The 22,973-nt window shown below is 40.1% G+C and overlaps 1 protein-coding gene across 1 annotated transcript in view; it reads left to right on the top strand.

The window, feature by feature from the left end:
* Positions 1 to 22,973, top strand: part of col18a1b (collagen type XVIII alpha 1 chain b) — a 73,552-nt gene that overhangs the window by 42,295 nt on the left and 8,284 nt on the right. The window contains exons 5-25 of the mRNA XM_056233617.1: positions 1,937 to 2,128; positions 2,266 to 2,292; positions 2,388 to 2,450; positions 2,807 to 2,890; positions 10,821 to 10,853; positions 12,351 to 12,494; positions 12,589 to 12,642; positions 12,725 to 12,751; positions 12,903 to 12,971; positions 14,697 to 14,816; positions 14,961 to 15,029; positions 15,114 to 15,140; positions 15,230 to 15,328; positions 15,413 to 15,448; positions 15,640 to 15,714; positions 15,836 to 15,868; positions 16,049 to 16,084; positions 16,462 to 16,521; positions 21,512 to 21,589; positions 21,692 to 21,727; positions 21,829 to 21,882. Of these exons, the coding sequence (XP_056089592.1) occupies positions 1,937 to 2,128; positions 2,266 to 2,292; positions 2,388 to 2,450; positions 2,807 to 2,890; positions 10,821 to 10,853; positions 12,351 to 12,494; positions 12,589 to 12,642; positions 12,725 to 12,751; positions 12,903 to 12,971; positions 14,697 to 14,816; positions 14,961 to 15,029; positions 15,114 to 15,140; positions 15,230 to 15,328; positions 15,413 to 15,448; positions 15,640 to 15,714; positions 15,836 to 15,868; positions 16,049 to 16,084; positions 16,462 to 16,521; positions 21,512 to 21,589; positions 21,692 to 21,727; positions 21,829 to 21,882 (1,416 nt within the window). The remainder of the gene's footprint in view (positions 1 to 1,936; positions 2,129 to 2,265; positions 2,293 to 2,387; positions 2,451 to 2,806; positions 2,891 to 10,820; positions 10,854 to 12,350; positions 12,495 to 12,588; positions 12,643 to 12,724; positions 12,752 to 12,902; positions 12,972 to 14,696; positions 14,817 to 14,960; positions 15,030 to 15,113; positions 15,141 to 15,229; positions 15,329 to 15,412; positions 15,449 to 15,639; positions 15,715 to 15,835; positions 15,869 to 16,048; positions 16,085 to 16,461; positions 16,522 to 21,511; positions 21,590 to 21,691; positions 21,728 to 21,828; positions 21,883 to 22,973) is intronic.

Genomic DNA, 22,973 nt, shown 5'->3' with positions numbered 1-22,973 from the left:
TAAATACTGGTCTAAACATTATAATATGCATCATGTTAGTGTAAATACTCATACTAGCCTACTTTTATATCCTGCAGTGTTTTATATTATAGAGCATAAAAACATCCTTGTGTCGTACATGTACAGAATATTTATTTAGCATTTAAAGGTTGCTTACCTGTCTATATTTCATATTTCAACATGTTTTTGTCGATTTCATACATTTTAGTCTGGCATCAGTTCAACTAGTACAATGTTAAGTTTATGCAACAATAACACGCTAACTAATATAAGTGAGAATACATTTCATACCTTAAAAATCGTTCTTATCTTCAAATCGCGTTACTATTCTTCTGTGGTAAATCCAAGGTAAACTCACAAAGTGTCTTCCAAAATCAATGAAAAGCAGAGGAATGATGAAGTTTGATGCTTTGTTTTGAGGTGCTGATGAGGGCGTTTACAGGTTCGCTTCCTTTACGTGGACGATTAGCATGTGAATTGCTTGTGTGCGTCTGGCTGTTGTTACATCAGAGAAAATGAGCAGATGCTTGATAAATTGTACCTCTCGTTTGTTTCATAAGGTTTACTTGAACAGAGAATATTTGTTTTCATTTTGAATTAGATTATTTAAAAGTAGACACTTAAATGTTTATAAAGATATATTGCCCATGTCTGTTGCTCAAGTCTATTTTGCTACTATGTGAGGAAGATCAAGCAAAACGTGCCGGCACGTTTGTCGACCCCTAAGGGTTAAAGTACAACACATAGTAGGATTTAAAATTTAAATTGCAGACTAATGAAATCCAATCCACTTCCATTGGTAATAGCAGGATATCCCACCTCATTCCATGCAGCTCATATTGCATTGCAACAAGCTTTCCACCCAGCATGGGATGGACCTCCTCCTCCCTCTCACCAGGTCTGCCACTCACCAAATCTTCGATATGTCACTGCCCCAGCAGCGACATTCCCTCATTCCATGTTAACCCTGTTTGACACTGTGCTCACCCGTCTGATGCTGTGAGCTGAATCAGATTTCTCTAAGTTCGGGCCAAATTCCAGGCTCGGAGGCCTCCCCTCGGATAGCACTCCAAATACACATACTCTTTTACTCCATCTGGTTATTTGTAAGTGTTAAATCATGAATTGATTGCCACATTAAAATGATGCTTACAGAGAGCATACCCTAAAGTCTAAAATAGAAACCGTTCAAGTAAAAAGGCAAGTAAATAGACTGTTGAATAATGTATTTTTGTTAGTTGGGTGAGGATATTCAATTCGCAAATCATACATTATTTTGCTACCCTGTATCCTAATCCAGTGTGATGACACGTTTTTTTTCCCAATCATGTCTTTTTTGCTTCCCCAGGGTGATCGTGAAGAGAAAGGAATGAAGGTAAACAAGGTCTATTTTAGTGGTACACACACACAGCAAATAGATGTTGACTTCTGTCAAATTTCAGAAATCCATCCTGAAATCCCCAACAGACTTTGAATCTCCTTTAAAACAAGATTTGATCAAGTGGTGTTAGATGTCGTATACTGTAGGTCACACAAGATTGACTTTTTTTCTTCTTAAAGGCAAAGAACCAACTGTATGTTCTGCAAGACCCCCCTTTCCATGAAACATATTGTATTGGACTGTCTCACTTTTAATGCAAGTAGACAACATTTTTATGTAGTAAGCTCACTCAAGGACTTGTTTAGGGGGATTTTACCAAAAAAGGTTTTTGAATTTTTATCATTTGTTAATGTAAAACATCTTGTATAATATTTCCTGCCGTTTTGTTTGGTTTTTATTCTATTTATGCAGCTCTTGTATCTTGAAACTCAAGTTGTTGCCATGAAGATGGCCAAAAAATTCTGACATAGCATTAAAAACTACATTACTACTACTACTACTGTCAGATTTCAGTTAGGCTGATGACACAATGCTGATGCCCATCTCTCTGTATAGGGTAGTGGGTCTGGACATCCTGGCTCCAAAGGTGATCGTGGGTCTCCAGGACCACCTGGACCGCCTGGGCCCCAGGGTCCATTAACAGAATTGATCAAATCGGGGAATAAAAGCATGGTGAGGGTGCAGGGTCCAATGGGCCCATCAGGTCCAGAGGGCCCAGTGGGTCCAAAAGGCTCAAAGGGGGAGCCAGTGAGTAACATAAACTTCCTTTGACATCAAATTACTTTTAATAATAATTATAGTTGACTGTCAGTGTCTGTTAAAAACACAATACAACAATTGATAGTTTAAGAACACAGTCTAAACATAATTTTTATGTTTTATAGGGTAAACCAGGAGAGAATGGCAAACTTGTGAGTTTTCTGGACAAACGTTTCTGGGCTGTGTTTGAATATATACTTAGACTGTGTTTATTAATTCATCATTCTCCTTTGGTCTTACTATTCAGGGCTCTGAAGGACCTCGAGGTTTTCAAGGACTACCAGGTTCTATAGGACCTCAAGGGCAAAAGGTGGTTTGCAAATATCTGAATTTTTATTTTATTATTATTCATTTTTATTAATTATTTTATAATAACCTTATTACACATTATAACTTAAAGCAGGAGTGTGTAAACTATGTGGGTCTGTGGTGGACAGTTTAGCAAAAAGTAATGAAATTTATAATATCTCTATCACATGCAGCCATTGAGGCATAATTAGTCAATAATCTTGAAGGTAAAAAAAAAAAACTAAAAAAACATTGTTGACCAGATTTTTGGTAAAACATGACTGAACAAATAAAACCAAAAAAAAATATTATTATTTTTTTCACTGCAGTCTTTGTATGGACCAATAAAAAAACATTTAGTCTTTTTTGTATCTGTAGGGACAGAAAGGAGAAGGACATCAAGGCCCTAGAGGTCCACCTGGGCCACCTGGACCTCCTGGACCCTCAATTTCAGACAGGACTGTGAGTATGAATACTGCTATTGTAGGTCTGTGTGCTTGGACTTAAAATGTGCATACAACCGAATGATCCATTGAATGCTTTGTTGGAAAAATACACTCTTACCAGAATAATTATATTAAACGTGTGTGTATTTCAGCTAAAGCTGTTTAAGTTATCAAGCTGTCTCATATGTGAATTTATCCTTTAAGTTTTATAATAAAACCACTAGGTGGAGCTCTAAGCATATTTTTGTATTCTGGTTGTTTTCCACAGAGGAAGAGTTGTACATGCTGTTCAACATGCATTAAAGTGTGACAGACTTTTTATTCTGTGCGTTTTTACTAAGATATAAGTGCTCAGAATCTTTTCCCCTATACTGTAAAACTAGGACGCCTAACTTTACTTCGCTATCTTACTATTAAATCCTAATCTAATTATGACAAACTATATATCGTTGGAAAGGTCTAAGACTCCTAAATAGATATTTGACTGCTGTTTTTTGCTACAAATTATGAAGGAAGAGTAACCGATGAATTTTTGACAAGAGTGCACCTCAAATAAATCTGCATCATAACAGGAGTTCTGACCTTTGTCACAAAAAGTTGACGCACACATGTTTAATAATTGAAACTTTGGTTCCCTTTTGAAAGGGAACTCGCACTGTGTCGAATGACGCTTTGGGGGAACGCCTGGTGGCAGGTGTCTGAAATCAGGTGGCAGGTGTCTGAAGGCGTGACAGGTGTCTGAAATCACAATCAAATCACGTCAATCACATTGACCGGCGACAGCCCGTGAATCATTAATGTGAATGAATAACATGCGACCTGGAAGTATAAAAGGGCACCTTGCAAACATGACAACATATATTTGTCTTCAGGGACTGTTTTGTCTGTAACCGCTTTGAAAATCATGTAATTTTGAAATGCTTTCAGAAGTGTGCAGACCCGTGCTCAAGATATCTGAAGCCGGGTGACACACACGAACTGTGCATTTTTCTGTCTGGGAAGGAAGAGCGCGCACAGGCAGTTCTCGAGGGAACTGCCTGTACGAATTGTGAGAATTTTTCTTTGTGAATGCTCCGCTCTCGCCTGTCCCTCTTCTCGAGAGAAGATGGTTCAGCGTCTGGATGTCAGGTTCCCAGATGAAGCCCGCCGATCGCCTTGAGAGGGGTGTAATCCTCTCAGACGATGCAGCGGCTGACGAGGGTAAGCTGCAAATGGATGAAGTTTAAAAAAAACTTACCGCTTAAAAACTTACCGCTTAAAACTTACCCAGGACATACATACCGCTGAGATCCGTGTCCACGCCCAGACAGATGGGAGGGCCTGGCCTATCATGGTCCGAGGACCTTAGATAGGGCCAGAGAGCTAGTGTTACCTCTCGTGCACCTCCCCCGTGGAGGCGCGACTCCCGCAAGAAGAGATAGATAGATAGAGTCTTTATTGTCCCATAGGGATAATCATTTTCACACATCCTTTTTTCCCTTCTTCCATAGCACAGAAATATCACATATGAGGAAACACATATAACATGTAACACATATCCAAATACATATACAAGCAGCTCAAGAAGAGACCCAGATAACACATCAAATGTGAAAATTACAAAGTAACTGAAGTGGGGGGGTGGCAGTATTACAGTTTGTTCAGCACTGTAATGGCAGTGGGGACAAAACTTTTTTTGAAATAGGCTTTAGTCCAAGTTGGTGCTCTGTATCTGCGACCGGATGGGAGTAATATGAAGAATTTATTAAGGGGATGGTCTGTGTCAGCTGCTATTGCGCGTGCTAGGCGTGTGATGGCTGTGTCATTCATGTCTGATAGGCTGGGTGCGGGGAGATTTATAATCTTAGAAGCAATATGTGTGATTTTAATGAGTTTGTTTTTGCAAGTGACGGTTAACATTGTGTAGAAACAGGTTGAGCAGTACAGCAGGGTGGGTTGAATGATGCTTTTGTAGAGTAGGAGCAAGAGATGTGGGGCAACAGAGAGGGCTTTCAATTTGCGTATTACATGTAGTCTTTGTTGTGCACGTTTCTGGATGGCAGTGACATGTTCCTTGAAGTTGATTTTATTATCGATAATGAGTCCCAGGTATTTAAAGCTACTGACCTGTTCAATTAGTTGACCGTGGATGTGGGTATGGTTCAGTCCAGGTGTGGATTTGGATGTGTACATGACCAACTCTTTTGTTTTGTCTGTGTTTATTTGGAGGTAATTGTTCCGACACCACTGGGAAAACTGTAAAATTGAGTCCTGAAATGCTGCGATGGTATTGTTGTTGAGTAATCCAACTATGGCAATGTCAATGTCAAGAAGAGGGATCTGAGGGAGGTGATCCAGCACAAACGCACATTGCGTCGGTCATGGATCATCTTCCCTGAGGGCGTGATTATATCTTAGCCCTTTCCTCTCTTCCCCGATTCCCCAGGCGCTTCTTACATCAGGCCTGAGGCTGGGCTCATGGTTAGAACAATGTTCTGAGTGCCCGCCTCGGCTTGGTTAGTGAGAGTGCCTTTCAGGCATGTAAAGGTGGTAGACCCTATGTTCATAAAGAACTGTCTGGTGAGTCTTCACTTCGCACACCGCAGGTGAGCTGAGTGGTCTTTTTTAAGAGTAAATTTTTGTGTGCAACTAACACTAAAATGTATCTCTCTACAGACCTCGTTCCCTGTATAGAGATATGGGGTCATGTCAATGTCATAAGGTAAGGTACATTTTTGGATTATTGGGGCCCTGAAGTTCCCCTTTAGGTGGCTAGAACGATAGGAAGAAGCACCAGCTGTATGGGCTTCTCTTGTGATGTGAAACTATGTTAGCCCTTGGGCTGTTAGCCACCTCAGGGTAGAGTAGTTGGTCTCCCTCTCATAGGATTTTTTACTTGGAGTTTGACTGTCGCTATAGGTTCAGATAGATCTTATGTCCGGCCCACGGGTCCGTCTGACTTCTTTCCTGAGTACATCGCCCCCTTGAGCTCTGTTGGGTTTTCAGCGGGCTGAGCGATTCTGCAGCCCCTCGTATGAAATAATAATAAAAAAAATTCTAGTAAGGCTGTGGCTCCTCCGAGCCCTCAGATAGATCTATGCTTGCAGGCTGGCCCTCACCAGGGCCGCCTCTGTAGCTGGCCTAGGCTGTGCCAGGGATAGTGGAGGCGCTCTGCTTAAGCATTTCTGCCTCTGACCCTTCACTTTGTGAATGTAGGTTTCTAGAAAGCATCCCTGTATGACAGCCTCCTCCCATGGGAGTCGTTAGGCCAAGGCCCGCCCCCTTCTCTGCATTCTGGGGTGACAAGAGTAATGCAGCGCGGTGCAGAGGCATGGTTTACAAAGATCCTGGGTTAGGCCTCAAATAAGCCTCCCCGGTACAATGTGTCTTTATTGCGCAGGGTTAGGCCGTCTTTCGCCTCACGAAGAGACTGGGTCGTCTGCCCAACCCTGCCGTGCAGAACTAGCATATGGAATCTGGGCCGCCAGTTTAGGCTTCGCTTACCTCGCTGAGCTACTGCTTGGGCGTTGGGTTGTAGGTGGTTTGGCTCACAAACAAGCCCCACTCCCCTAGGTTGGGCACAGATACATTTTCTGTCACCCCTAGAGCCGCTGGCAGGCCCACACCATGGTAAACCTCAGGGTGAGGTGGGAGTATTCCCCTGTGATACAGGTTAGGTCTGAGTACTTCACTTTCAGTTCTGTATAAACCCTACCTCGCACTACTATGGCTCGGGTCGAGTGGGAAGTTCTAGCTTCACTTCTTCTTTTGTCGAAGTACGCTCCCCTGAAGCCAGAGTATTGCCATGAGCTGACGCCCATGCGTACAGATGGTAGGCCCCTGACTCTGGGGCCTCCGTTGAAGCAGAGTGGCGTATGTTGTACTCCCCTTGTTTTAAGGGTACTAGCTCTCTTGCTGAGTACACTGCCATGGGCAATGTGATTAGGCACCAGGATGCTGTAGGCGCTGTGTAAACAGCTTATCTGCCAACGAAGGCTGCACCGTTAGGTAGTAGGCCTCAGCAGGTCTCCTTGAATGGGCAGCCCCCAAGAGGGTGCTGTAGGTCAGCTTACTTCAAAAAATGTGGTTGGCCTTGGTGGTTCGGGCAGTTGACTCACTGATGTGTAGTAGGCCTTAGACAGGCCTCCTCGGAGGTGAGTCCCAACATTGTGTGACATACTTTATAGCCGCTACCAGGTAGCTAGCCGTATTAGGCCTCCTGTGGATGGACCCAATAGTTATGTTGGTGTAGTATGGTTCCCAACAGTGTACCTTTGAAGCAGAATTGACTTGCTATCAGCTAGTAGACCCAACCAGACCTCCCTAATAGGCGAGTCCCCAGCTGGCTGGCCTTAGCAGGCCGCCTTGGAACTATCACCTGGACTCAGGGCTCATAGTTACCAGTTGCTATCAGGTAGTAGGCTTCTCAGGCCTCCCTGAAGGTGAATTCACACTTGAGATGGTAGTAGGCCTCACCCGGCCTCCCTGAAAGTAAGTTCCCCACATACTGTGGTGGTCAGGTAGTAGGCCCCTCCAGGCCTCCCTGAAGGCGAATTCCCACTTACGCTGGCTATCAGGTAGTAGGCCTCACCAGACCTCCCTGGAGGCAAGCCCAAGGACAGGCAACTGGACAGCTAGCCTGACTTACTATCGGGTAGTAGGCCTCACCAGGCCTCCCTGAATGTGAGCTCCCAGATATTGTGGCTGTCAGGTAGTAGGCCTCACCAGACCTCCCTGAAGGTGATTTCCCTCATGCTGTGATTATCAGGTAGTAGGCCCCACCAGGCCTCCCTGAATGGAAACTGTCAGGTAGTAGGCCTCACCAGGCCTCCCTGAAGGTGAGCTCCCACGTACTGTGGTTATCAGGTAGTAGGCCTCACCAGGCCTCCCTGAAGGTGAATTCCCCACATACTGTGGTTGTCAGGTAGTAGGCCCCTCCAGGCCTCCCTGAAGATGAGCTCCCACGGACTGTGGTTATCAGGTAGTAAGCCTCACCAGGCCTCCCTGAAGGTGAGTTCCCCACATACTGTGGTTATCAGGTAGTAGGCCCCTCCAGGCCTCCCTGAATGGGAACTGTCAGGTAGTAGGCCTCACCAGGCCTCCCTTAGGGTGAGTTCCCCACATACTGTGGTTATCAGGTAGTAAGCCTCTCCAGACCTCCCTGTGAGAAGTTTCCTAAGTGGTGCTGGGTTCAGGAAGCTAGTGGCCCCTTGCTTCATTTCAGCTGGCCTTATCAGGCAGCTGCTGAAGGCGAGCTTGCGCCCTGGCTCGACTAAAGTGTTCATTCTCTGCTACTGGTTCCCTCCCGGAACCTCTTTCCTGCCTACAGCCTGGTTTGCCTACCAGGTGGACCATGTGCTCCCCTCACTGAAGGTCACTATGAGCATGCGGACTCCTGAGTCTGGTCAGATGGTCGTAGGCCTCTCGTGAGGCCTCCCAGTTAGATCAGTCCTTAGGCCTTCACAGGCCTCCTCAGTGTTTTGAAACACAAACACTGGGTAGATCCATGGATCGAGTAGAGAAATTCCCCTCGCTGGCAAGGGTTGGAAAGCACTTGCTGAGTCATACTTTCCGGGATATCCCGTCTCTGAGATCCGGGCCGAGTGGTTCACTGCCAGCTTCGCAGTCCCTCGGGTTGGATGCCTTACCTAAAGGCAAGTGTACAGAGGCTCTGTCTTCGGACAGACAGGAAGTGGCCAGACTAAGTGTCTATGTAACTGACGCCAGGTCAGGCCGTCCTGGTGGCATTTTGGGGTGAGTGCGATCCCCTGAATAGTGATTGGCTGGGGTTCCTTCGGGTTCCCTAGCCACATTCCCTAGAAGGGACCCCTTCTAATTGAAGTTGTAGTCCTAGGCCTTTGAGCAGGCCCAGGTAGGCCTTTCATTTAACCATGTTTATGGAGGTTTTCCTGCGAGGCTTATAACTTGGGCTATGACCGTAGGGAATGCTGTCACTGACAGCCCAGTGTGACCTGAGGGTGAGTGGTTCTAGCATTTCATTTGAATTTGCTGGTTCGGACAGTTGTCACTGCCAATGGGCATGCACTCCCCTTAGCATGGTGGCGTGGGTATATCGTTCCTAAAGCATCATTCGACGCAGTGCGAGTTCCCTTTCGAAAGGGAACGTCTCAGGTTACGACTGTAACCTATGTTCCCTGAGAACAGGGAACGAGACACTGCGTCTTCTCTTTGCCATGCCTCGGGGCCTGCCTACCAAACAGTCCCTTCAGACGAAAGGATATTGTCATGTTTGCAAGGCGCCCTTTTATACTTCCAGGTCGCATGTTAATCATTCACATTAATGATTCACGGGCTGTCGCCGGTCAATGTGATTGACGTGATTTGATTGTGATTTCAGACACCTGTCACGCCTGAGGCGTTCCCCCAAAGCGTCATTCGACACACTGTCTCGTTCCCTGTTCTCAGGGAACATAGGTGACAGTCGTAACCTGAGACGTTTTCATGCTAAAAGTTCATAATAAAACATATAATCTAGTACTTTTCAATAAAAAATTATAATATAATATTATCCTCTAAAAAGTATAATATATATTATCCTCTAAAATATAATATTATCTTTTTTTGTATCCTTTTTTATTACATCACATATTTTAGTAGTTATCATAAATTAGGTATCATTTGAACGCTTACAAACTCAGAATTCATCCTGTGAAAACCGTTTTGAAATTGAACGTTGCGTTACCATAGAAACTGTACTCTAAGTGATTTGATCAGGCTCCTCACCTTTTGGGCATCATTATATTTCATAATTTATGATCAAAACCTTTTCTAATCTTGACAAAACATATTGTCAGAAAGGTCTAAGTCTCAAGGTTCCAAATTTTGAGACAGAATTGATATTTGGACAGAAATTCATTAATTTGTTAAGGCAGAATGTATACAACTAAATTCAATGTATGTCACCCGGTGGCTATTTTTGGTACTACGCCTAAACAAAATCTAATGGGAACTTCAATTTTTGTGATATCAACTTCGAATTTGGAACACAACTTGGTTAGATATATGGCTTTGATTTTATAGTAATTTTATAGTAAAAAAATATTTTGTAAAATATATATTTTATATAAAAGAAAAATATATAGTACAGTATATGTGATTTACTGTAAATTTAAACTTCCATAACTTTTTCATACTTAAATTTTGAGTTTTCACTTCAGCAATAATCTGCTGAGTGTTTCCTTTAAAACAAGACCAAACTTAGGTCTATATTCATATACATATATACATTTAAGTTTGAATAGTGCATTTTAACCCCTATTCTCAAAAGGGGGGTGACAGCGAAGGGGTTAAAAACCAACAGTTCACACATTTGCACAATTAATGAAAAAGCTGTCTTCTGAACCAAAGAGCTGAGTTGTGTCCCAAATGACGCATATCCACTATTTACTTATGTACTCAACCTTGTAGTGTATGCATTATATAAGGTTATTTTGTCATTCAACATCAGAGTCTGATAGCCCCTCACCATCCACTACTTAATTAAAGCTTTAACATTTGAACACATGAAGTGTTCAACATTCCACACAGTACTTACACTAGTTATACTACAAAACGGCATAGAATAGTGCATACTGTAAGTATGCATAGGCTATTGTGATGCATCTCATATCTTCAAAAATGGGGGAAACTGAACAGCATTTTATTTTGACAGACTGTCAAAGATTGATCACCTAGTGCTCTCATTTGTCTTTCACTTAACCTACTGATTGAATTCATAGCAGAGAAGCATAAGTGTTGTTCACCAACATTTTGGTAGTGACACAAAGAAACAGACAACAATGGGATGTGAACATTGTTGTTGTTTTTTTGTATGTTGTTTTAAAAGCTTTGTTTTCTTGAGTTTCCTTTTACTGAAAATTAGCAAACATATTTTTAACCAGAATACCATGAAACCAGATGAATGAGCTAAAACAAATGTGTTTTATACTGTAATGTTTTCTCTTTAGACATTTGGGGATATGGAGGGTTCTGGATTGCAGGTATGTTTCAGCAATCAGCTAATCTAACCCTAGATATTATTGGATATTATAAATGGATATTATTATCAATAGTAGTAGAAGTAGTTATGGAATAGTTAAGGTACATGTCTTTAAATTTGTCTCAGATCATATTCTAACCATGATGGCAAAAAAGTTATTTTAGGCTTTCTGACATTAAACCCTTCTCATATAAAGCATCAACAAATCTGATGGCGAGATGCTGTATCTTGGCAACACTTTGGCACATTAACAATCTTTGCCTCCCATGCCGTTTCTAAACTATTTCAATATGGTGACAGCACCACCTATTGGTCAAAAGTCATAGGGGAGAGCGGGGCACAACCTAACGCTTTTTGACTTTCTCAGTCTGTGTAAATCTACTTATGGTTCAGAGTATTTCTTTTTTTCCTCATTTATTTCACACATGTCTGGTACAAATATGTGGCTTTGTTTCATTAATACAGTGTATACTTTTTTCTTTATTGAGATATAGGTGATAGGTGGGGCACATTGTAACATGTGAGGGGCACATTGTAACATGACCATATGACAGCTTAACATGTTATCTGATCTAATCAAAAAATATACATGACAAACTAAAATATTTTGTGAATAAAATACAATTATTATTTTTTTCCATATAAAATTGAATTTTTTTAGAAATTCTAAATTAAATCATTTTGGTGTTTGACAATGAACACAATGCAAAACACAGCTATACAGCATTGGTCAAAACAATACAGGCAAACAGATGAGGAAACTTATTCAGACATTCAGAAAAACACAGAGCTGAACAAAACACTCCCCTCCCTCCACTCACAGCTCTCACGGAACAGGAGATAATTAGACGAGCCTACACAAATAATATTTTCTAAATGTTCAGGTTCTTCCTCTCAGCCTTTATTCGCATTTTCCCCCATGGTTTCTCCACAGAAATTCATAAAAGTTAATTATGCCAATTATATCGGTAACTGTATAGAATAGCATAGTTCTAATAGCGGGGCACATTGTAATGCAGTGTTACAACGTACCGTATCTGCGCAACTGGAATTTAAACCTGGTTAGTATCTTCTGCTAGTTAGTGAATCAGTTAGATATCTAAACTGCTAATTAACAGACTGGAGATTTAAATAATATCAGATTTGTCTCATTTTAAATAAACAAAAAATACAGATGAAAAAATAACTTAAGCAATTTACTTGTTAAATAAATGGTCTGTGATATCTCACAAAGATTTCTGAATTTTTGTGATTTTTTTTTTTCTATATTGTCGATATGGCAACTATTAAATACACTAAGTTTCATCATGCTAGCATATGTGGAAGTATTTAAACCATGTGTGATACAACCCCGTGTTAGTATGTGTCCCGCTCAATTATTTTTTTAATTTAATCACCATTTTGGATTCTGTGTCCTAATAAAAACAACAGCTGCTGATATGTTTGGCTCTTTAATTGCATTTTGCAGTTATATTTCAGTATGTTCTCATTTTTTCAGGGTTTATGTTGTCCTTCTGGTCCACCTGGGCCTCCTGGGCCCCCTGGGCCCCCAGGACCAGACTGGGGAATTGGATCAGAATTAGAGTCCACTGAAATTGGCCCCACTGGTCCTCCTGGACAAAATGGGACCACTGGGCGTCCTGTAAGAAATCCTCCCCTCATTAATCCCATGCATTTTAAAACCTTTGTTAGAATTGTGTTTATGTTGCTGTTTATTCTGTTTTTTTATGACTCAGGGGCTTCCAGGTCGACCTGGAAAACCTGGTCCTCCTGGTCCCCCGGGCCAAAAGGTAAAATAAATATTAAAATTATTAAATATTAAAACTAATAGTAAAATTAAAGACAGAAACTTATTTTTTCTCTTTCTTTTAGGGAGACTGTGGTGAGCTAGGGGAAAAGGTAAAACAAGTGATGCTAACATATTTAATGAATCCGATTTTAAGATTTGATCACAGAATACTGAAATATAACATATACAATCAGACATTCACATATGTCAGAAGCCTTTTCCATTGGGAAGTTAATCTACAGTATGTTTTTCTCCCTTTAGCAAAGCTCCTCCTCTGCTGTCTCTTTTTTCTCCAATTGGTTTCCTTCCTGGGAGACTAGTGGGACACAGGTATCTTAAAGTCATGCATGACTACAAACTAACTGCACTGGGTGTGGTGTCACAAGAACTTTACTAATTAATTAAAGTGCTATTGAATTCGAAGTGCGAGTGAATCAAACATTTCAGACTTACCTTTCTGTTTGACTCTGTTCTTATCTCTTATTGTGTGAGGCTTGCTTGTCCTTGTCATGCATTTTCACAACACTGAGACAATTGAGGACTGTGCACAACCTGCATTACACTGTTTTCTTGAATGATATTTACTGTAGTTCCAGCCCGTTCTCATCCCAAGGCGTCATCTAACTGGCGCTTTTGACCATGCGTCAACATGCCGACGCACATGGCACCCCTTAAGCGTCAATATGAGACGCGCCTCCTAGTGGTCTAACCCTAACCCTACCCCAGACCTAAACCTACCTATAACAGAAGCGTCATCTAACTGACGCTAAAGGGTGCCATGTGCGTCGGATTTAGACGCATGGTCAAAAGCGTCAGTTAGATGACGCCCAAGGATGAGCGTCTCATATTGACGCTTAAGGGGTACCATGTGCGTCGGCATGTTGACGCATGGTCAAAAGTGTCAGTTAGATGACGCCTTGGGATGAGAATGTGTTGGTAGTTCAGTCATACTCTCTGAATCAATTTTAGCATGGTAATGGATATGGCAGTTTAGTGTATTTGGTCTTAGCGGACTGGATCTTCTTTACAAATCATTTGTTTAGAACCAGATCAGCTTTGCAGATTGGCCAAGTCATACTGTATGATTTTACTTAAGTGAGGCTTCATTATGTCGAAATGTCAATGTTTTGCTGCTAAGGGATGTTGATTTCAAAGTAAAACCATTAACCATAGTCTAATAGATGGTTTTATCTGTTCTCAGGTTTTGTAATATACCATATGGCTGAAAATTCTACTTGTTACTTATTGTCTACTTGTTAAGTCTGACATCATGCACCACCATTTCTATAAGAACGCAAACAACAAACAGTTCTGATATACACTTGGTGATCTGTAATACTACCAAAAAATCATGATCCTAATCTCCAAAGCAAAATCTCAGTTGGCCAGGCAGTGATTCATTTTTTATAAATAGTTAAAATGTTGGTGTCCGGGATGCAGTGACCATGGGTTTTTAAAAGCTTAGCTTAAATGTGTGCTATAAATAAACATTGCTCATAAATAGCTGTTAGAACAGTATTCTCTATTGAAACGAAGTGGAGGCTTGGACCCAGAAACAATATTCAATAAGTCATGACATAACAAGGGGATATATTAGGATCTATATATCACGGTGTCATGCGTTGCTTCAGTGAAGTGAACGACACAGGAGAATATGACAAAAACAGTCTTTAATCCAATAATCCAGAACAAGAATACTCAGGACAACTAGCAACAACGTAAAACTCAGACAACACCAAACAAATAACAGACCGAACTCAGGGCTTAACTACTCTGGGAGGGTAATCGACTGAACAGAAACAGGTGTGTGGAACTAATTAACAACCAAGGAAACTAACAAGGGAACACAAGGAGGCAAAACACTCAGAACTCGGTGAAAACAAAACCAAACTGAAAATGCATGTAACACAGGCCCTGTTGTACACAAGGACATTGGCTGGCATATTACCTATCAAGAATCTGTTTCATGACTGAACTTCAAGTCTATTGACTCACTTTTTAAGAACACTTTTGTACAAGCTGCAGTCATAAATCCTCCCACCCCCTTCTCTGCAGGGTCCACAGGGTTCATCAGGGATCCTAAGGCAGGAAGGTCTGACTGGGCTGCCTGGGCCCATGGGACCTCAAGGACCTCAAGGACCTCCAGGGCCCCCTGGACCTGCATTCCGAATTACTGTAAGTTACTTAATTTTTTAAGTTCAGCAACATCAAAACTTTTGATTTCAGGACCATCTCAAGGGCTGTGCAGTCACACTGGACTTTGTGCCACCTGGGGGCTTAACACATGATCTGCCATATCCACTTTTTGTGTTTTTTCAGAGTGATGGGAAAGAAAAAGAAGTTGCTCTTCAATACATTCCAGGAGTCATGGGCCCACCAGGTCCACAGGTAACTGTGAACTGCTGTTACATTATCATCACCGCACCACAGTGTATATCCCACCTTATATCGTTTTTTTTTTTTTTTTTGAAGGGGCCTCAGGGGATACCTGGACTACCGGTAAGATTTTGACAGTTGATAATGTGAAATCCATGTTGCCAAATTATAATCTACTCAGGACCAATGTCAGTTCTCTTTAAACTCTGCAGGGCAAAGCTGGTTTTCCGGGTATTCCAGGCCAGAAAGGCGACGAAGGTCAAAGAGGACGAGAGGGAATCTCAGGGTTAGATGGCTTTCCAGGAAAAATAGTGAGTGAAAGTTAATTAGCTTGAATATCAGCTTTCAATGTCAAAATTGTAACTTTTAAAAAAATAAATCTTTAAATTTTACAGGGGCTAAAGGGGGAAAGAGGATGGAAAGGTGACAAAGTGAGTGTTAATTTATAAAATAATAATGATTTGAGGACACTTTTTAATGCTATATGTGTAGAATCTCTATTGCTGTTTTTCTCATTTCTCAGCAACAGAGGTGTTCAACAGTCGTATCCAGTTTAACACTGCAAATTGTCTGTGGATCTAGGCAACAAGTGTATGATAATAATATCTATATTCAACTTTAGGGTGATCCTGGTCGTGTGGCAGGACCTCCAGGGCCACCAGGTCCTCCAGGACAAATGATCTATATTAATGGCAGTGTAAGTGTTATCATAAAGATAGACCCTCAAATGACTTTGTATAACTCTACATAACACTTTACTAATCCTTCACAACTTTGCAGTTCTGATGCTAAATGACCTAAATGACATTTAATTTCAGGAGGAGGAAAAATATGCAATTCCTGGACCACAGGTGAAAGGCATTAATAAATATAAATTATAATAGCTCTTCCATAACATGAATATTTAAATGCATGCAGTTCAATATTGAATGTCCCATGTAATTCTGATTTGCTATTTACAAATCTTTACTGCATTATATTGCATATGGAATCACAAACCAAGCATTGTGTTTTTGTTCTTTTTCCATTAGGGAGAACCTGGTATAGCTGGTCAGGCAGGATTTCCTGTAAGTTTTTTAATGTCTAACTTGTAATTTTGTTGTAAGTCTAGTAAGCTGTGTGCTGTAAAATAAGTGTTTTTACTTGTTAAATCTGGGTAAATCACTTTTATTTTATTGGATAACTATCTAACTAATAATTGGTATTTTATACCAATTATTTTATATTTTGGATAACATCCATTTCTACCACAGCTGGTGTTATTATCCTCACCTAGACAAATTTTTCTTATTCTAATGATTATAAACTTTAAAAGATCACAGTTAAAGGTGTGAATTACTTTGGGCAAGCTTTGAAAATAAAAAGTCAGTAGGGCCAAACTGACACTTTCTGTGAGAAGAGAGAAATGTTTTATATGAACTGTTTTTTTTTTATGTTTTTAAAGGGACCAATGGGTCCAAAAGGTGATATGGGGGAACCTGGGCTACCAGGAGACTCTATCAAGGTAATCTGTTTTTTCCCCTTCAGTCAGAACATACAACCTGAAGAGTACTAAAATACTACAGGGTTTCAGAAATTCCAATGTGCAAATACTGAGCTTGTTTGAATAAAAAAAAAAACTCCTTGGTTTCGACTGTAACCTTGTTTCCCTAAAGAGGGAACTCGCGCTGCGTCAAGATTGACGCTATGGGAGCGCTCTGCGTGATTGCATCGGGAAGCACGTGTAAAATCAGTCCAATGGCGTATAGGCAGGTGACATCATGGTAGGAAGCTATGAAGCTCACCCAGACCAAACAGCTTCTGATAGGCCGAAGCAAGTCAATCACAGCATGCCGGAAGTATGGCAGGGTGACACAGCTTCTCGCTCCCTCTTCAGGGAACCGAGGTTACAGTCGTAACCGAGGCGTTCCCTTTCAAGGGAACTCGCACTGCGTCGAGACTGACGCAATGGGAACGTCTATACCAATGCTGCCATAGTGACCAGTGCCTATATTGTGTGAAATCAGGCGAGCACAACAAAGACAGAATCACCTGGGACCCAGGGGTGAAGCCCAAATCTACGATCAAACAATCCCTGGTGTTATCTTTGTGGCTTTCCTTGTGCTGATCACGATGTCTTGTACTTTTGACCATTAGACTTGGGTTAGCTGCCTAATGTTGACACGTTCTTCCTTCAGCTAGGCTCATCTTTATAAGCTTGTATGGCCATAAAGTATTTAGCTGGGGGGGTTCGTTAGTTTGCTCAGACTGAATGAGGTCGCAAATGGAAGATTGTCTGATTTAGGTTACTGCATGTTGATCCGGAGTTTCTATGAAATTATGCCTCTTGATTAGTCTGAAAGATTAATTTGGGTCTGGTTCATTCTCAAATCCTACAAAATGGCAGAAGTTTTTTTTGGGGGTTTTTTGGCAGAAGTTCCCACGCTGGCAAAAAATCTACTAAGGGAACCAGTCTCTCAAGGCTGGTCTTAGGTGTTACTCGAGCAACCAATTCGGTGTCCTGAAGCGGTGAACCAGCAGGGAACAGCCAAACTGATTGCTCTAAGACCCTCCTCAGAGGGGGGGCGAGCATCCCTGCTTAGGACTGGTTTCCGTTTCCGGGCGGACACTGAGATATGGGCTCACCGGAGACCACTGCACCCCGAAGCACACGAGGTGATGGGGTTGGCAGAACGGCCCACTGAGGGCACCGGAGGAAAATGGGCACCATACAATGAGGTGTTAACCACCCAGAGAGAGAGAGAGAGAGAGTCTTACATATCACGCAGAATCGACGCGCTACATGTAAACGATATTCTTTGTTGTATTTTCCTGTCAAAATAACGGGGTCATTTGGAATTATTCAGCTTTTAGGAACAAGCAGAAAATATGCCGGTTTCTCTGGGAGTGGGCGGAACTAATGGGCAAACGGCAATCTTATTGGCTGGCACTCATCCCTGTTCTGATTTCAGCAAATCAGTTCGAGTGAACGCTGACAACGTGATTAATATTCATGAACCCTTCTGCTCATCAATCCTTAGTGTGTTGTATATTGTTATTAATAGTAGTAGAATTATTAGTATTATTATCTTTTAATAATAATTACTATTATCTATTACTATTATCTTTTTTTTTTTCACAGAAACACTGAATGACAAACAATATCTTAAGCACCACCACCAGTCCTAAGTTCAGTTAAAATGATAAATATGCATTCTTACATGGTGACCAAGTTTTAGTTCTGATTACTAAAGTTATATCATTAAATAGTGCTTTATGATCATAATCATAATATAATGCTTGATTGACTGATGTTAAGAGTGTACATTCAGATATTTAAAAAGCTGTCATTTTACCAAGATAAGCTGATTTGGCTGACTATATATATAATAGTATATCAGTCTGGCGAGTAACCAAAAAAAAATTACTAGCCAATGCTGATTCTATTGCCAAGGTGTGCGTAGAGGGTTAACTCGCTGGAGACCGCTGCGCCCCAAAGCACACAAGGTGGTGGGGTTGGCAGAACAGCCCCTGAGGGCTCGAAGGGAGATGGGCATCATATAATGAGGTGTTATCCATTTCCCCCCAGGAATTTCACCATTTACTTTCTCAGAATTAAATGCAGCCAAAGATCAACTAAACACGGTCCGGATGAAATATATTAGTACAGACATCTAACTCCTCAAAGATCAGATGAGTATATATTATTTAATTTCTTAAATGCAGCCAAATATCAACCAGACAAGAAAAAACGGTCTGCACGAAAGGCTGAATATAGTGTATAAATACAGACATCAAAATCAGATGAGTAGGCCTATTTAACATTTAATTCCTCAAAATTAAATGCAGCCAAAATCACCCTGACAGAAAACTCGGTATGGATGAAAGGCTGAATATATTTCCATACAGACATCTAACTTCCAAAGCCAGAAAAATATTTCCATTTAATTTCTCAATTAAATGCAGCCAAGACACAAGCAGTCAAGAATACATGGTCTGAATGACAGGCTGAATTTTCATAATATATTCATATTATAATCTCAAACACAAAACGAACCAAAAACAATAGTCTGCAAATAATTAGTTTTTAACCTACACACTCATAGGAAAAAGAGAGAAAGGGAAATTCCTGTTTGCTCAGTTCCCTACGCATATAGCCTATTGCGGACTCGTAATCTACGCGTTGCCTCTGCAAACGCAAGATCCGAGCCACTAGATTCTTATTGCAAACCCGTAATCTATGCGCTGCCTCTGCTAATGCGAGATCCGAACCACTAGATTCTTATTGCAGCCCCGTAATCTACGTGCTGCCTCGGCAAAAGCGAGATCCGAGCCAAAGAATCTTTATTGACTTTCTTCCCTCGAGAAGAAAGCCAACAGGAGCAGAGCTAAAACTCTCGATAGCGCATATCTTACACGTCGGGAATTTATGAATGAACACTGTCAGCCCCCTTTTACTAGAGCTGACATGCGTGCTCCACTCCTAAACAAACAACACATAAATCGTGTGTATCCCCACACGTAATGTAGCGAGGGCAGGGAAATCACACGATACAAAATGATGTTTGCTTGCCATTGTAGACCTGTCTAGATATATAATATGCTTGTGGACAAACAACAATAAATAGACAGAGATAATTTCCCACAGAGCGTTTGCTGAAGGCCCTGAAGCTGACAATGTTTGGTCTGGGTGCGCTTTATAGCTTCCTGCGTTGACGTCACCCGCCCATACACCATGAGACTGATTTCACAAGTGCTTCACGACGCAATCACGCAGAGCGTTCCCATAGCGTCAATCTCGACGCAGCGCGAGTTCCCTTGATTGGGAAATTTGATTCCCTTGATCTACATATGTACATTTTAAGTTCATTTAAATTAAATTCATTTATTTGTGTTGCAGTTTTTTACAATACATATCCTCCTGGGACCCAAGAATAGACTTTTGTCCACTGTAGTGGACATTATATTTTAGTGAATTTCTCTGACATCATACATGTCACATGACACAACCTGGGTGTCCTGTAAAGAGCACATTCAGGACTTTTCAGAGATACCAAATGTTTGGAGGTTTCACCATGAAAACAACTTCTCCTTGGTCTTTAAAAATGTCTGACATTAATTTAGTGATCAAATGTAGCATTCTTATGGAAATATGATAATATATTGTAATTATATTTAAATTGGACTACTTTTTCTAATTGTATTTCATAAAACAACATCTCAGGAAAATGTTAAGGGGTTTCAAATAAAAAAAATACTTTCTGTTACAGAACAGGGCATTGATTTCAAACGTGTCCACTGTAGAGGACATCAGGACTAAAACCATGTTTATCAGGCATTCTGGGAGACACAACAAGTGAATATGGAGATAAATTATACATCAATATTCCTATGAAATATTAGATGATATTATTAAAATGTTGCCAATAATTACTCCAATTGTTACACTTCTTTTTTCATTAAATGTTGCTCCAAGAACACATTAATGTGCAAATTAGATACAGTGTATAGATACATTGCATTGAATGGGAATATTAATTTATGGCCATTTTACCCACATATTGCAAAAAGTAAAATTGTGTATCAATTCATTCCATTATTTCTTTCATAACATAGTTGAGAATAATCTTTATACAAATTTTGGTTGAAAAAATCCTGAAACCCCAAAATTTATTGGTGATTGAAAAAAAAATCCCATTGTTTTTGCCTATACATATAATTTCATGTCATTTTATTTTTTAAACAACTTAGTCCTGGCGTCCACTACAGAGGACATAGCATAACGTATGAATAAAATATTATTTTATATATGTGTTTTTTTACCATTTGTTTATTGTGCTCTAAACAGTGTGATGACATGGAAAAAAACTAAATTCAAAAAACTTTTTTTTTCTGGGTCTCAGGAGGATATGGCTTCAAAGCTAGCTTTACAGAAATTACAATTTAGAGTAGTCTGTTATCAGATGTGACTGTGTCCAAGTAATGTCCATATGTCAAAAATGTACAGTTCTAATAAAATACAAATCCTGTAGTTAGCTAACATGTATTCAATTGGGCAGAAACAATGAGCTCATTAAAGCAATTATTACAAGTTGAGATCATAATGATCACAATATATAGAAAATTTGTGAATAGCAGTTGTGAATATTGATTTAGTCTTTTCAGATTTGAAGTCTTTTTCATTTTCGTGTCAGTGAAAAAAGTAAAAACATGGTAATAAAAAAAGAGCATTTGAGTTTGGAATTACAAAATTTTAATTGGTAAAATATAACAGAATGACAATAGAATTTTCATTTTTAGGTTATTGAATGTAAATGAAAAAAAAAAAACAATATTGTTCCTCTGTGTAGTTATAATTATACTGTACTGCTGTGGATTCTGCTGTTGTGTTAGAGAGTTAGAAAGATTTTAAAAACCCAGGACAGCAATCCGGCCCTGGTTTTAGTAATGTTTAGAAGATGCTATCTTTAGCATTTTTTTTATCCTCCGACATTACATTTTGTTCTTTTTTTTAGGGTCAGAAGGGTGAACCTGGTCTAATCTATGACTCCAGTGGTAGCCCCATTTATATGGGAGGGCCTGCTGGACAGCTGGTGAGAAACCTGCGGCTGTCATTCAGATGGATTTATTTAGAACAGAACTACTAAACATCCATAGCATTGTTAGACAATTAATGTAGTTACTCTCTGGTTTAGGCCGAGCCAGGACTTCCAGGACCAGAGGGACCTATGGTGAGTCTTGCTGAGGATTTGTTTTACCTGCACAATGGCCCTATTGAGAAATATATTGATGATGATTGTTATAGATATGCTGATATATTTTCACTCATTAGGGACCAGTGGGGCCACCTGGACCAAAAGGTGAAATTGGATTACCAGGCAGATCCGTGAGTATCTCTCATGCTGAATCAAAATCAACAAAATTTTCTGCAATTTTACATTTTCTGAAAAGCATTTTTGAAAGAGCAATATTAATTACCTACACAAACTTACTATAGGGTTAGGATTAGGGAATGATTTAGGGTTAGTTGCAAGTAATTATGCATAATTTAGAGTTATTACTATAGTAATTACATGTAACATGTATATATAAAATAGTGTTACCTATTATTGTACAATTTTTATTAAAAGTTAATTATCATTCAATATAATAAATTATTAATCTCATGCTTTTTTTATATTTCAACCGGCATAAAATTCAAGTCAAATTTGAAAAAAGTGCTTTCCAGAATACACATTGTTTCAAAGCAGCTTTACATTACATACTGTTATTTGCTTAGGTCTGGGCAACATAACGATATATATTGATGATACGAGTGCTCCTCTGGATTAAGATCTAGCTATATTCTATTCATAGTGTTGTTTAACATACAGTACATATCAGTGCCGCAGTGACTCGGGCACATGTATGAGTGTTCAAAGGCAATTTAGCAATTTAAATATTGGTCTGTATTATTATATTAAGAGATTTAAATGTTAGTTGGTTTTGTTGTAAGTGAGAGTAAGCGATTCTCAAAAAGTATTATTGAAAATATGATGATCATTGTCACAGATAAAAAGTCTGAAAAGTGATACACGGTAGTGTAAACGGTAGTTGAAACAGGTAGCTGCTAGAAAGTCAACACATAATGGTTTAATAATCAGAGAATGTAAATAAAAGAAACTTCAAACTTTGTAGAATGGTCCCAAATCTCTCTCATTACTAACACAAAAACACTTCCAGCTGTTTGTTCACTCTGAATGAAACTAGTATATAAAATGATATGCAGTCCCATTATGAATAGTTATCATGTTTAACTGTAATTCAGCATGGTCATGGCCAGAAAAAAAAAAAAAGTAATGGGCAAGGCCACTTTTAAGTAAGTAACTTAAATTGCCTATAACACAGTGACCTATTTTTTGTGTACATGTGCAAATATAAGCACCATAAAAGACAAACATAAAAATGGCTCTAACTATGGGCCCATTGGTCTAATAA

Source organism: Rhinichthys klamathensis, unplaced genomic scaffold (genome assembly GCF_029890125.1).
Source record: "Rhinichthys klamathensis goyatoka isolate OS25496 unplaced genomic scaffold, OSU_Roscu_1.1 h1tg000372l_1, whole genome shotgun sequence".
Lineage (NCBI taxonomy): Eukaryota > Metazoa > Chordata > Actinopteri > Cypriniformes > Leuciscidae > Rhinichthys > Rhinichthys klamathensis.
Note: the sequence above shows the minus strand (reverse complement) of the source record. Positions and strands in the feature narration are given on the sequence as shown.